This window comes from Lytechinus variegatus, chromosome 19 (genome assembly GCF_018143015.1).
Source record: "Lytechinus variegatus isolate NC3 chromosome 19, Lvar_3.0, whole genome shotgun sequence".
NCBI classification, from domain to species: Eukaryota; Metazoa; Echinodermata; class Echinoidea; order Temnopleuroida; family Toxopneustidae; genus Lytechinus; species Lytechinus variegatus.
The window spans coordinates 12,048,747-12,065,000 of NC_054758.1; the positions used below are offsets into that span (position 1 = coordinate 12,048,747).

At 36.6% G+C, this 16,254-nt stretch overlaps 1 protein-coding gene and 1 pseudogene across 1 annotated transcript; one reads left to right on the top strand and one right to left on the bottom strand.

The window, feature by feature from the left end:
* The window catches only part of LOC121406103, a 29,664-nt pseudogene extending 13,699 nt beyond the window's left edge, over nt 1–15,965 (top strand).
* LOC121406102 (transmembrane prolyl 4-hydroxylase-like) lies at nt 120–10,759 on the bottom strand. The gene is made up of 9 exons (XM_041597118.1): nt 10,264–10,759; nt 8,564–8,645; nt 7,727–8,225; nt 6,690–6,747; nt 4,867–4,982; nt 4,138–4,228; nt 2,775–2,904; nt 1,291–1,399; nt 120–505 (listed from the first exon to the last, which is right to left on the bottom strand). Exons 1-9 carry the CDS (start codon nt 10,465–10,467, stop codon nt 325–327), a joined length of 1,470 nt encoding a protein of 489 aa, XP_041453052.1. The 5' UTR covers nt 10,468–10,759; the 3' UTR covers nt 120–324.
* Nucleotides 15,966–16,254: the final 289 nt, after the last annotated feature.

Here is a 16,254-nt window from a genome sequence, read left to right on the forward strand (position 1 = left end):
CATAACCAAGAGAAAAAGAAAATACAATGTAAACCTAAAATAGGGAAAAGAACAAAGGGCTTCTTAAAAAAAAGAAGAGATCAGAGGCCGCGGAAGGGGGGGGGGGTCGAACGGGGTTCAGCTCCCCATTTTTTCCCAAAACCGTGTAAAAAAACTTAAAAATTACCATCTGACTGAATTTTTGCAAGGTCAGCCCCCCGACTGTCAAAACAGTTCACCCCCCATGGAGACTACTGTAAAGATGGCAAACCAGAACCTAACGTGGGTCACACCAATGCTTCATGATAAAGTAAAACGTAACGCAACATGATACAAATAAATGCATTACAATTCAATGTGTCCATCAGGAAGAGTTTCGCCGCTTTTGACCTTTTTGCTTGAGGGCGGGCTTCGTGTTACAGGAGCGACAACATTTTCGTTTGCCTCATGGGAGGCGCGGTCGTTTTCTGATTTCAGGGATCCATCTTCCTTTGGTTTCAATACACGTGCCTGGAATTCCATTTGCCTGGAAATTAGATATAAAAAAAGTATAAAAAAAATAATGAGAATTTTGTTGAAGCTAATCCCGACTATAAAATACGCGGGGTGCACCTTTGTTATGCTATATATCTTGGGTTTTAACGCGCGCACCATCGAGATGTGAATATTTACGCCTGGCCAAGCATCGTGACCAGTTGGATTAGTCTTTGAAATAGGGTTTCGAAAAGTGTGGTAGGTTCGAGTCCCAGCAACGTCGTGGTTTCCTACGGCAAACAATTGACCCACAATGTGCTTCACTCAACCCAGGTAAAGGAAATTGCTACCTGGCAGGAATTTATTTGAATTGCTTGCGGATTGTAAAGGCTTCCAAGTCTAAAGCCAGGGTAATAAGCGTAGAGTTAGATGTAGCCCTACTGCTATCTGCTATACGCAAAATCATTAGTAACAGAAGAGAGCAATTATATGATGACAAGGTTATATAGATTAGCCTTCTCAAATGGGACAAGATATTTCACCATGTTCAATGTAAGAATTAGACCCGAAACTTTGAAAGTGAATCTACTGCAATAATTACGAAATGGGGACATCTGGAGCATTTCAATAAATATGTTCGTAAACATAACTATAATTACTGGTACTGACTGACGACCAGACATGCCAAGGAATATACTTCCCTGATAATTTAGTTATTTGAGAATGATATTACTAAAAAGATGTCCACCAATTCATGATTTGCGTTTTTAATGATAATCAAACACATACGATACATAAATATTAAACATGTAATATCATTATTAATATGTTCAATACCTTTCATACACATTATCGACAGTAATCCAATTATTTGCAATCCATTTCGTTCCCTTTGTAACAGCACATCCACCGTGTACAGAGTATTTATTTTGAGACGATAGCCAACCTACAATAGTCAATACAAAAAAATAAATCAGGAAAAATAGTGTTAGAATATGTTATCTCGCTTTCTTGACTAGACTCATAATTTATTAGTTAAGTGCATTAAGAAAGCGAGAATAAAAAAAGACAAAGGAAACGAGAGAGATCGTGGATAAAAAAGGAGCACAGGGTCCCTTTTCATAAAACAATTGCTCTGAATATAATAGCAACTCTTGCTGGAATATCAACTTTTCATCGGAAGAGCCAACCAAACAGCATATATTTTTTTCTTCAAAAGTTTAATAGTAAAAAACCAGTGTTTACTTATGAAAAGAAAAAAATGATTCAACATTATGAAGATGAAAAATAAATTAGTTCTATATCGGGTTTTTTTTAAACAAAGTTGAAACTGAATGGATGTCACTTCATTCTTTATTTACTTGAGAGAAATGTTTAAGTATTATTATTATTTGAGTTCATTTATTGATTGTGTAATAATGTTTGCTTTTGTATATTTTTAAATATTATTTTAAGTGATAAAAGGCCTTTGGGGGCTAAAAAGTTGAAAAAAGAAGCAGAATTTTCACCGTTGTCATGAGATTTAGGGGCCCCTGAATTTCCTGGACCAAGGAACATTAAGGGGGGGGGGGGGGAGGAAAGAAAAGAACGGAACAGGGGTAAGACGTGAGGTTATTTTCTAATTATTATGTCAAAATCTATTACCAAATTAGATTTTAATTCTAAGCAGGGCTTTATTCGCTCGCCTCACTCGCCCTGGACTCTCAGGATTTCAACCTGCAATTAATTGTATTGATAACATATAAACCAAATATATATATATATATAATATATATATATTCCTCGTCTTTCATGTGAAAATTTATACACTCGAAATAGCAGTTGATCTTGGGCGCTGAATATAATTCATTTTTTTAAAAATTAACATGGGCCTAATATTGTTCGCGAATTGCAATACAAACTTGTTTTCTTTGAAACAATCCCAAAACGTCTTCGGCTAATCCCATGGCGTGTGATAATAAAATAATGATAATAATAGTAATGATAATGAAAATGATATACTGATAATAATGATGATAATAATTATAATGATGATGAAAATAATACTGATGATGATACTTATACTAATAATGATAATTTTAAAACAATAATGGATATAATGTCAAGAGTAATAACTAAAATAATGATGATCACAATACTACGAATGATAAAAAGAAAAGAAAAACCAGGAATACTAGTAAAAGCAGTAGTAGCAGTAGAAGTAGTAGTAGTAGTAGTGGTGGTGGTAATAATGATAATAACAACAAAAAATATGTTTCCCAATGTTCTTAATGATCTGTATTATTAGTTTACAAATGCAGTTTAGGGTGTAGTATACTAACCTGTTTCTTCATCGATATGATGGTTATACCACATGATCGCTTTCCCGTATTCAGGTTTAACGTGGAGATTCTTATAACAGTTGGTGTTCAAGTCAACGTAGTCATAGCCCAAGTTCTCTTGGGTTAAATACTAGCAATAAAAAGATATTTGAAATTAAATTAGATATCGGATTTACATTAACTTATCCAATATTCCAGAAGGTCCTATAAGATATAAAAGTGACCAAAATCCGATATACTTCATTTCAGTCCGATTGTTTTCAAACTTTCACCCATTCTTTGCATTCCTCTTCTTTTCACATGACCTTTCACCTGAGATGGATTCTCCTTGGAACATTTAGTTTAATCATAAGATTTACCCTTTCTCTTGGCCAGATAAATATTCAATCACTGGGAACAGAATGTAATGAAGAACTTTGTACAGCTGCAATTAATTGGGGGAGGTAATAGCTCCATGATCCATTTATGGGATTGGAGGGGTTTGGGGCGTAACATTTTTGTCTCACCTGCATAGCAAAATGAGACTATAGGCGCCGCTTGTCCGACGGCGGCGGCGTCACTACCAAATCTTAACCTAAGCTTAAGTTTTTGAAATGTCATCATAACTTAGAAAATATCTGGACCTAGTTCATGAAACGTAGACATAGGCCGAAGGATAATCAAGTATTACTGAACATCCTGCTTGAGTTTCACGTCATATGACCAAGGTCAAAGGTCATCTAGGGTCAATTAACTTTGGCCAAATTGGGGGTATCTGTTGAATTACCATCATAACTTTGAAAGTGTTTGGATCTGATTCATGGAACTTAGACAATAGTCATCAAGTATGAAGATCTCATGCGAGTTTCAGGTCACATGACCAAAGTTTAAGGTCATTGGCCATTTTAGAGGTAATTATTAGATTGATGCAAGTCATAACTTCAAAGTTTATAGATAGTGTATAAAATGTGGATATAGGGGTAATCAAGTATCACTGACAAGTTTTAGGTGACATGATCAAGGTCAAATGTCAATGAACGTAGTATTGTATCATTATATGAATGGTATTTTTTGCGAATAATTATTTTATAGTAGTTTCAAAGTCAGCACTGCTGCATATTGAATCGCGTGATGCAGGTGAGACAGCCAGAGGCACTTCCACTTGTCATGAAAATATGTATAATACAATTTTTGTATGTCATATGGTATTTTTATGCCAAGTTTAATGTTTTAAAGTGCTTTCTAATAATTTTTGAAATATATCTTTATTGCATATTATGAATCGTTTTTATTTGGGGGCGAGGCAGATCGATACTAAAAATACAAGATAAACTATTATGGAAATAATAATCAACAAACGAGAAAAGATTTCTGAATACTTTACTTCTTTAGATATGTTCTCAAACTCAGCCAAAGGGAACGCTGTTTCACCGCCGCCTTCAGTGTCTTGTAGATAATACAGGATTGTCATGAATCTGAAAACAAGAGTACAGACAATAAAGTGACACTGTCATGTCACAGCACACGTTACAGCGCGGTGGGGTAGCGGATCTGACTCTCGCCTTGTAATCAGAGGGTCGTGTGTTCGAATCCCACCATGGCCTAGCGCCCTTTGGCAAGGCGTCAATCCACACTTTGCCACTCTCACCCAGGTGCTAATTGGGTACCGGTAGGAAAAAACCGTCATTGTGGTTGGTTTAGCAAGTTTGCGCCTAACAGGCTGCTTGGAATGCTATGAATCTAGTGACCGGGTAATAATAATCGTGAAGCGCTTTGAACAGTCGTAGATTGATAAAGCGCTATATAAATGCCAATTATTATTATTATTATTACAGCGCAATTGTTATAGAGTGTTATTTTCAATTCAAGAGTGATCGAATTATAACGAAATAAAAAACCCTTTGATTGATAGAATAAATGGATGGACGGTATCCCCAAAGGGTTTCCTTTCCATCTACACGCATGTGTGATTGCTTCTGTGCTAATCTAGTGCACTTTTCATCAAATATTAGATTACGAGACAATGAAAACTGCCCTACACTGATGAAAAGTTGAAATGAAATGAGAATGGTGATTACCCCAATGAGTGGCATTAAAAATACCATTTAAATACCTGCACATTCTTTCTTGATTTTTACCCTCAGAGATGTGGGCACATTCTTTATTCTCATCTATCTTATTACTATCGTAATGTGCGTGGTAATATCCTCCTGGATGATAATGAACTACCTGCAATGAAAACAACATATATAATGTATATACACCATGGAAGAACTGTGTACTTAGAAGATAACATATTTTTTCAGTGTTAAATTTGCGGTGTTAAATCAACACTCGTTGGTGCTACCTTGCTGGAAAGGACACAGTGTCACAAAGTGTGATCACAGCGTTTTCACATAGTGGACTACGTAAAAATATTATTCACACTGCTAAAATGCTCAAAGTGTAAGATATGTTCACACTGCGGACACTTTGACAGTGTGACTGTTCACATGGCCGTCTAGTCGGCTATGTGATTCACACTGTTGAAAATGCTCAAATTTAACAGTGTGAAGGTGATTTCACATTGTGTTCCACACTGTGAACACACTGTGACACACTGTGACACACTGTGTTCCTTCCAGTAGGGTATAACAACCTTTGTTGTTACTTAATCACTCTTCGGGTTCGGTGTTATGTTCAGTCTCCAGGGTGTAATTCTAACACTGCGTGGTGCCAGAGGGACACCAACTTGTGTCAGCTTTTAAGAATGTAATGATTATGGCAACAGCGAAAATGAGTTCTTAATCTTTACTTAAACTCATTAATTATGTGTATTGTATACAAGAGCAAAAACAAAAATATTTAAATATCCGACTTCTTAGTGAGACGTTTTTCATTATGTCGTCTTCATAACCACATTCAACACACTAATGATTATGGCAATTAATGAAGCAAAAAAAGTAGAACCATATATATTACAAATTTTGAAGACTTTCAAAATGGAATGCCATAACCACCACCACTACCACCATGCCTTCCCAAGCGTCTACTTTACATACATGCGATTCTACAATTATTTCAAAGTAATTAAAAAAAATAATAAAAGAAATCACCCTCCAGGAAAAAACAACATGCAATTATTGTTTCAACAATGAACGAAAAAAACCCCTAAGTTTTGACTTTTTTTATTGAGTAGTTTTTATTGACAACTTCAATTCATATACAAAATAATATATATATAACAAATAGAACTTTGATGTCTTTACAGATACCTAGACAACTCATAAATTTAACATAATTTTTTTCATGAATGTTACAATAAAACACAATGTTAGACATCTTCCAATACGTAATTATAAATAACATTGATGATAATTATATGCATCAAGAAGAAACTTCTACAGAAAATTCCAACATATTTTTTTTTTTTCAGTGTCAAATAAAAAACATAAGAGAAATTTTCCAAATAAATAAATAAATAAATCATTAATAAAACCTAAACGAATTGAAGCCATCAGCACATATATTTTTTAACCCATCACCTCGGCCTCTTCACCCAAATAAATTCAAACACAAACTCAGCCCTGGTCCTTACCCCCCCGACCCTCCCTTGACTTCACTGATGCAATGAATCAATTACAAATTGGAGAAAGATGATGAAATTCAAACTTTCGTTTGTGCGTTCAGTTGGAAACTTTGTCTCTCTGTAAATTTTCCGGTATGTTTTTTTCTTCTATTTTCTATGTTCTTTTCTCATGCGATCGTTTGGGAGTAATTTCCTTTGAAATTTGCTGTTTGAAACCCAAGCAATAGCTTTAAAATTGTTTTTGCGGACCACATATATGGTAAAAACGCATGCACTGTTCTGTTATTTCAATTATTCTATCACGAAAACCAAGACATTTCCATCCGCCAACAAAGAAAGACAAATAATATGTAGGGTGATTTTCAAACCTGAAATTCATCACTCGATAAAATGATATTACGATCAAGTTTTGTGAGCGCTGTAACCCTATCCGAACAGGCAATAACGTGAAGGAAAGAAAGCACACTAAACATTAATCCGGTCATGATTTGCAGTAAGGAGATTGGGGGCTAAAAGGTAGGATGATAATCCAACTCAAAGGAGTGTGTTCTCATGGAAATGACAGTCATTTAGGACATTGTTATACCTACAGCAGACACTCTTACAAACCCCAAAGTTTGATGTTATTCGGTTTTACATAGAGAACCACACCAACCATTTTATTCCGGTGTTAAATTTGCATTGTTAGCTGCATAAGTAGGACAGACCAATAAATCTTAATACATGTCTTGTATTTTATTATAGTGGGAGATGGGAGGGTCGGCTTATCATTTATCCAATCACTCGTCATGATTTTACAATAACAAATTTGCAATGAACAGTTTTAAGCTACTAAAACCATTTAATTTGATTTGATTGGCTGATAGTGAACTTGTTATAGAACTTGCACAGCAAAAACTGTGTTGTTAACCGGCGTACATAGAAGACAACACCAGCTATTTTACACCGGTGTACCGGTGTAGAATAACTGGTGTGGTCCTCTATGTACCTATAGGTGTAAAACTAACACCACCAATTTAACACCGCGGTGTTAAATTGGTGGTGTTAGTTTTACACCTATAGGTGTTATTACAACACCTATGGTTGTTACATTTACACTCTTTGGTGTTATGTTCAATGTCTAGTTTATTTTAACACCTCAGGGTGTGGTCCTCTATTAACACCAATTGGTGTCAGTTTTAACACCACAGTTTTTACAGTGTGTGAATTGGGCCTATTACAAGTCTTTTTGAAACAGGACCCAGTTGATACTTTAGGGGCCCATTTCATTCAACTTTTTAGAATAGCAAATTTGCAATAAACAGTTTTAAGCTACTGAATTCATTCAATTTGATTGGTTGATAGTGAACTTGTTAGAGAACCTGTGAATTATTAAGTCTTTATGGAACAGGGCCAAGTTTTATACCTGTCTATGAGTTGTGTAACGAGAGGGTCAGTAGTGGTGGCCCAGTCAAGCCAAGTATGCTGGCTGATGCGATTCCGTCCCCTTCCCTGTACCTCAGATACCTCCCCTTTCCTCCATAGGGTAAGCCAATCTTTGATCTCAACCGTCTTGTTCTCAAGATTCATCAGCCAGAGCTCCTTCGCGTCGATGAGCCCATCACTGTCCAGGTCTAATTTTACCTTGAGGTACATATTCTGCAGCATACTCGGGGGAACAACCTCCCCTTCCTCCAAGCCTGGAATACAGCGCAGTACTTCAACGGAGTCTAGTGTCTTGTCAGAGTTGCTGTCGCACTTGGCCAGCTTCTGTATCCATACTGCGGCGTTGTAGCTGACCTTGGCTTTGTCGATGCCGACCCTACCTAGATCCCTGTAGACGGTAGTACTGGTGGCTAGACCGGCATTCAGTGCCAACTCTTTTATTCGTTCACATTCCTCCGGGGACAGGAAGTTCGGAATTTCTGGTGAAAAAAAAGAGCGGATGACTTTTTTTTTCAAAGATTTTCATTTATAATGAGCGTTGGACTTTTCAAAACCTATACAATTTCAATGATGATAGCCCTTCACCGATCGTATAAAGCAATAATGGAATAGAAAGCATCGCATTTGATATAGCTAATTGAATGGGCTTCTAAATTGCCATAGGCCAAAATTGTCATTTAAATTAGGATTAGTTAAGAGATTAGTTAGTAGGATTTACTTGGCAGGATCGGGCAAACCTTTGCTCGCAATATTCGATTCGTTTCTGACACCCACACCTTTTCTTCCTTTGATAAAAGCGCTGTAACTGGTTAATTACCAAATGCTGGTGGTTTGACGGCGATGGTTTTCAGCTGGATAAATCGTCCTGGAGAAACTTCTATATATCTGATATGTCCTACCTATGTATAATGAAAGAATGTTTGAAATGTAAATATGGGATGCACTGGTAAACTATAGCTTTACGGCTTAGTATTTCTCACTGCAAACACTGTAAATTCAATAATGATAATAGTAACAATAGGCATTTACATAGCCCCATCTTTCCAGAAATAATCTATTCCGAGGCTCATTTTTATTATTATTCTTACCCCGGCTTTAGCTCGAGCTGCCTATCAGCGCTCAGTGCATTCAAGGAATTAATGTGTACCCATTCACCTCACCTGGGTTGAGTGCAGCACAATGTGGGTACATTTCTTGCTGAAGGAAAACAACCCCAGACTTGGAATCGAACCCACGCCCCTCTGATTGACAGACAAGAGTCGTAACCTCAATAAAGTCTTCAAGTTGACCGGGTGTATGTCCTCCTTCAGAGATTGCTCTTAATCTGGGTGTCTCTTCGACCAGTGTATGAAGATATACAAGCATATTTCCAAGTTATGCCAAGCGACCAACTATCAGCTACGAAATAAATCGGCTATGAGATCGCTACTCAATCATTTTGCAGAAGAAAGCCCAATTCATTCCTTAATCACCTCTAGGATTGATTTCTGCAACAGTCTGCTCTCTGGTCTTCCTTCCACTGTGCTGAACAGACTCCAAGGCGTACAGAATGCTGCTGCTTGCCTGCTAACGGGTACGAATAAATATGACCACATCACCCCTGTTTTCACGGACTTGCACTGGCTACCAACAAGAAGTACAGGATCGAATTAAAAATCGTTGTAATGACCTCCAAGGCTGTCCATAATTTAGCTCCAGGTTATGTTACTTCCATTATAGAACAGCGCCGTCTAAGTCCTTGCTTGCGCTCATCTGGCGCTGGTGCCACTCTTTATGTACCCATCGCACACCTAGAGGGGTATGGAGACCGTGCCTTTTCATCTATTGCTTTACCCCTCTCCCTTCTTCACTCCGTGAAATTGACAACATTGAACTCTCCAAATCGTTTCTAAAAGCTCACTTATTTCAGCAGATGTGTAGTAATTAGCTTGCTTGGATGAGCCTGTGCTAATAAATGCTTTAACAGAAATGTGGCGCAATATAAATGATGTGGATCATCATTATCATGGTAACCACTAGACCACGGCGCCCCCAGTAGAACACCGGAGTAACACGACAAATTTGGTCCATTGCGTTCACAGGTTACATCTACATTTTTTTCCTGTTCTGAAATGAGCATTATAAGTGTGGCTGGGTCTAAGGAGTAAGCGCAGCAATTGAACATTCATCAGAAAAAGACTGTGACCAAATAAATTCTGCAAAGCAGTCTTGTGCTTTGAAAAATTAACATTTTGCTTTCAACAATTATGTGGTTTGTAATATCTATAATCTAACAGGCCAGTTTCTTTTTGACATAAACTTTAGAAACCATTAGTGTATCAGCACTGCAGAAAAACAAAGCCTGATTTGGATATATACAACTTGTTGTATTAGGTCAGGTGCAATGTATATTATTTTATGTTCAGATTCTCTTGGGGAATCTGTTTGAATTGGCATTTCCTACGAAGCCGACTTTCCAAGTTTCTACGAGTGTACGGAACTTACGTCAACAGCAGCAGGCAGAAACAAAGTACTCACTTTAACAGGATCGTATTGAAATAGTCGTAACCTCTTTGAACCTGCGCCCTCTACAACAGCCCCAACGTCTGCGATACTTTTCCTGGTCTCCATGTTTTGTGATAGCACCAATGGAAAACTTGACAGGGACCAAACTGCCAACAGAGCAATAAGAGTTCTGTTACTGACTCCCATCGTTGTTGTTTTTAGTAGATTCCAGCTCATGTTCTTCTTTCTGTCGTCTAATGTATAAGGCCTTTGCAAGCACCACTGGACGCCGAATATGTAGTAAATCAAGAAAGAGAAAGAAACACACCAGCTCAAATCCTCAAACTTTGCTTTTAAATTTTACAGTTCTTATCAATATACATGTAAACCAGATAACATTGCATAAGATTCCATAAAGTCTCTATGCGTAAAGAATGGATGGAAAACGGTATCGTCGATTGAATCCTGTCTAACATCATAAAATATTAAAGTTTAGATTTGAGCTAGGTATTCGGAAATCGATTTGTTCATAATTCTGCTTTGAATTAGTCAGGAAGGTTGGATAATATTTCCGAAAGTTGATGAGAAAGAATTCATTTGGCAGCTTCATGGGAGGTACGATCCCAGTACATTTTTGTCTAAATTAGAGATTTGGGAGAGACTAGCGTAAAATTTGAGAATCCATTTCGCAGACGCGTTTTGCAACGTTGAGAATCTATTGAAAAGCCCGTCAAATCGTAATGGACAGATTAGAGGTCATTGTCGAAAGTTGGTGGACCGGGACAGCACATTGTCTTAAGATTCAAACCGGACGAAAAAAAATTACAAATATGTCGTTTGTCCGGAGTCCAGGGCGACACTGTTGTTTTAATTCACCAATTTTCGACAAAGGATGCTTTGTTTAAGGGCTTTTGAAAAAAAAATTATTAGCATTATAGAAAACGTCTGACATTTCCTAAACCAGAACGAAGATTAGACTTCGGTTTTCTATCTCACGAATTTGTTAAATGAGATTTCAAACTCTTATGCCAATCTGATGCGATTATGGAAAGGGGTGTAAAACCTCGTAGAATATAGATGATATAATTCACATTTACTGACCGACAATGCATTGTATTGTCAGACAAACGCTGTTATACACGATTCTATATTAAGACAAATGTGCAAACCCCAAAAGCAGAAAAAATATGGCATATAATTGTAAGACGTATTATGTGGCGGCTGCACTCATTTGACGCCACAACATCAAATCGGCAATAATTCATAATTCCCCTATTCTTTGACCGAGTTTCGTCAATATTTCAAGAATATTTCTTTTAAATAAAAACAAAATATTGAAATTACTTTTATCATCTGGGTGAATTTCCCCTTATAACAGTCGATTGAACATGAATTTCACTTGCGCATAATGATTAATCATCTCTGGTGAAATGAAGTATCTAGTGAGTGAGATCCCAAAACATTTGTAAATAGTAATAAAAAAAACGACACAAAGGACTATACGAAACCATTTACAACATGTGCGAGGAGTATCCATTTGGCTTTTGAATCCTCATTTTCTGGATTTTTTTGCTGAAAATACCGTCCCCGCGCTGACATAAACTTTTCAAGAAATTTATAATACACATGTACATTATTAAATAATTAAATTGAAATTTATACATACCTTGATGCGTAATCTCGAGACTATTTTTCTTGTTGTAAATGAAGCTGTTGTGAGAGCTTTTTTGTAACACGATTAACGAAGGAATACATGGCATGTGGGCTGCATAGTTTTCTGGCCTAATCACAATGGAGAATTTAACAGCTGCGATATGTACATCGATATATATCATGCGTTATGAAATATTTCAGCCGTAGTATAAATTGTATTGATTTGTAAATTATGTATTGTTCACCCAACAAACGGTTTCTAATATTTTATAAGGGCTCAATGCCCAGTTCATAATCATATTAGCATTGCGTGATTATGAGTGGCCGGGATTCGTGGTTCGAGGAATAGTAATGATACCTCCGACCCTTTCCTTCATTTGTATTCCTCGCAAATTCAGTCAATACTCTCGTAATTTCTTTTCACATTTTTCCGGATTTTCACCAATGCAGCATTTTTCCTAATTGTTTTATACTTTAAAAAAATATGTCGCAACTATATTTGAATATTTTGTAGCATATTTTACATTTTTATGTACTATCACTATACTTTTGGTATACTAAATTCATGATTTTGTAAGGTTCAAGTTGGGAAATACTAAATTCGGACTTTGCCTCACAATTTACACCCTGCTTTAACCCACTCACTCTCACTCTCCCACTCACTCTCTCACTCACTCACTCACTCACTCACTCACTCACTCACTCACTCTCACACTCTCTCATTCATTCACTCACTCACTCACTCTCACTCATTCACTAACTCACTCACTTTCTCACTAACTCACTCTCACTCACTCACTAACGCACTCACTCCACACTCACTCACTCACTAACTCACTCACTCACTCACTCACTCTCACTCACTCATCCTCTTACTCACTCACTCACTCTCTCACTCACTCACTCACTAACTCAGTCAGTCAGTCAGTCAGTCACTCACCCACTCACTCACTCACTCACTCACTCTTTAGCTCACTCACTATACTCCATCACTCACTAACTCTCTCTCTCACTCACTGACTCACTCACTCTCACTCTTTCTTTTGCGCTCCACTTCTCCCTGTCTCTTATCACTTAAATTTTGCCTTCTTTGAAAGAGCATACGTTTTGATGTAACTTGTGTGTAGCCAGAAAAAAAGTGTGTTTGTGGATGTGATTATTACAATCGTGATCATGGTACGCTTTGTTTGCATCAATCGATTGGTGATTTTGTGTTCTAGTCAGTGAATAACGAAATATTCAATGCAATTAACAGGCTAGAATAGGCCTATAATTACGTGAGGGTGCAACCGTCAGTGGGAGGTTGGTGTGCGCGCGCGTGTGTGTGCATGGGATGTGGGTGGGTGTGTGTATAGGTACGCGTGCGGGTGCTCGCGTGTGGACATGTGTGAGTGTGGCGTGCCCGGTGGCGTGTGAATATTTCTCAATCCCTCTCTCTCACACAAGCACACACACACACTCTATAATAACCACCACCTATATTCAATTTATTTTATCTGTCCATTTTATTCTATCTCTCTCTTTCTATCAATCTTTCAATCAATTGTAGCTTCTTGCAGATCAGATTCCGACAAGAGAAAAGAGGTCGACGGTGTACAGATTTTGTCTTTATTATTTTTAACCAACCCCAAAGTGGATTGCACTATAAACTGAGTATTAACTGTATTGGTTTAAAAACAAGAACAAGAATTCCTATTCATTTTACCAACAATTTAAACTAACTTATACAGGTAGAAATTTCCTTAATTGGGAGTATAACGAACGGTATTGTCGTACTTTTGGGCCATAGATTTTGTGGATAAAGAATGCATCAACTGTAATTGTTTTCGAAATATTTTTATAGTGCCCAGTCAACGGTATAGGTACAACTTTTATGCAACCGCCTGGTTTTTAAGAAGATAAATCATAGTCTACATTATTTATCAGATTCGTTCCTCCATGTTTCATCTTTTTTTTAATTCTTACAGGTATGCAAGAATCGCCATCATGGAGACGGATTTATATTCATGATTATCCGAGGCAACTTTATATCGCAGTCACTCTTTCGATCACTCAACGGTATTAATATGACTGAATCTAAGCATAATTTTCAATCTTACGTATTCTTGTAAATAGGCCAAACAAATGAGCATGATTTTGTATCTCGGCTCGTAACATAAAGGTTTGTGTCGGGTTTGTGATGAATTGCAAATATATAAGAACAAATGTGATTGGTTACTGGTCGGTGTTTTGAACAAAGTGCGCACTTGCAACGATCATTTTGATTGGTCATTGTTACGGAGCCTGTACGCGGAGTTCTTATTGATCCAATTCACTCATCTATCCATGTCATAACTACGTCATAATACTAATGTAGGAAATGTCATCCGATTATTGCAAGCAATCAAGAAAATCAAGGGAATTATTGTATGTTTAATATTATATCAAAATCTTATCACAAAATTATATTTTTTGTTTTCTAAAGATCACACACATTCGCTTGCAGTTGTTTACGAATTCTGTCTCGTATGCCATATCTAGCCTCATCATGTTCAATTCAATTTAATTCAATTCAATTCAATTCAGGTTTGTTGCAAAAAACATGATTGGCAGTCACAGACTGAATTGTACATGTTTACACAATGCCAATATATAACAATCAAAATTACTAAGATATACAATGAATATACAAATTAAAATTACAAATATACAAATTACAAATGGAGTTAAAATGGATAAAAATTGAAATGATAGATATAACAATATTGCACATTCGTTACATAAATTTCAAACTTGTTTACCATGGTACTGATTTAATAATCTTATCAGACTTGGAAGAGCACTGTTCTGAAATCTGCTTGTTTTACATGGAATCTCCCTATATTTATTCATATGTCGTAAATTGAAAGTGTTTGTTTTCGGTGGAGGTAACCAGTTTTTGTACAATTGATTCATTTCTAATTTTAAAGCGAAATCTGTGGTAAGTTTTACTCTTCGACTTTCAAGCGATGTCAAATTTAAGGTATTTAGAGCCATGTCATATGATAGATACTTGGTTCCCAATATTATCTTGCATGCTCTTTTCTGGACAGTTTCAATAACTTTTATCTGTTTCAAAGTAAGAGATGCGGCGAATAACGGTACACAATACTCTAGGACTGGTCTTACATACCCTATATACACTGTTAACAAATCACATTCAGGTAAATTGTAAGCTTTCAATTTTCTTAACATGTATAACTTTTTATTGCTCTTTTTCATTATTTCGGTTACGTGAGCATTCCACTATAAATCATTCTGAATTGTAATTCCTAGGATTTTCACCGTGGTTACACATTGCAATTGGATATTATTTATAGAGATCACTTGCGGTTGAAGAGGTTGTTTTGAATATGAAATTGACATTGTAGAGCATTTTGATGCATTGAGTTCCATACCATTTCGAGAAGTCCATGATTCGAGTAATTCAATTTCTGTTTGTATTTGTGAAGTTTGATTAGTCATTCTACACTCTACCATGGTTAAGTCATCTACATATTTAAAATATGACAAAATACTATCACTACATGCATCATTTATCAATATCAAAAATAGAATGTGACCAAGTTTGGTACCCTGGGGTACACCCATGACACTGCATTTTGATTTTGATAACTGGCCCCAATACTTCACAGTTTGTTGACGGTTACTTAAGAAATCTACTACCAAAGATATAACACAACGTCGAACATGCATTTCACATAATTTAGCAATAAGAATATTGTGATTTATCCGATCGAAATCTTTCGAAAAATCCGTCAGTATGACTGTTGATATTGACTTAGGTTGATCAGCATTCCTGAATAATTTCATGTAACAACCCAATCAAATAGTGACATGCAGAAATTCCTTTTCTGTTTCCGTACTGATTTTGATCAATTCTGTTCAAAATATCTTCCCAAAGCCATTTTGCAATAAATGTTTCCGCAATCTTCGCAAAAAATGATGTTAATGCAATGTTATTTTTGCTCATAACGCCATCGTTACTAGTGGCGTACAGATGGGGGGCTTGCCCCCCTCTCTCTCAAAATAAAATCACGTCCATGAAATAAAGAGAAAAGGAAAGAGAATGGTGGAAAATGATATCATTTTTTTAATATTAAGACACAACCTATCACAAAATTGGATTTTTGTAATGAAAATGCCATTTTTGTTCGCTCGTTTCGCTCGCTCAAAACTTTTTTGTTTGATAAATTTTGACTGATACGCCATATCTCGCCAACTCAAAACCTTTAGCTCATGACGTCACTGATTGTTTCCATGGCTTCTTACTTAGCAGCGTCTCTCAAATAGTTCAGTCGTCTACAATAATGCAGCTTGCCATAGTATCCTTACTTCCACTGGCAAACATTT

What these genes read in the sequence shown, in the direction of transcription:
- LOC121406102 (XM_041597118.1), bottom strand. Translation starts at nt 10,467, where the DNA reads ATGAGCTGGAATCTACTAAAAACAACAACGATGGGAGTCAGTAACAGA. An exon ending in GTTACACAACTCATAGACAG is followed by an intron (nt 6,748 to 7,726) that starts GTATAAAACTTG and finishes CTGTTCGGATAG; the next exon opens with GGTTACAGCGCTCACAAAAC. An exon ending in TTGAGAACATATCTAAAGAA is followed by an intron (nt 2,905 to 4,137) that starts GTAAAGTATTCA and finishes TTTTATTGCTAG; the next exon opens with TATTTAACCCAAGAGAACTT.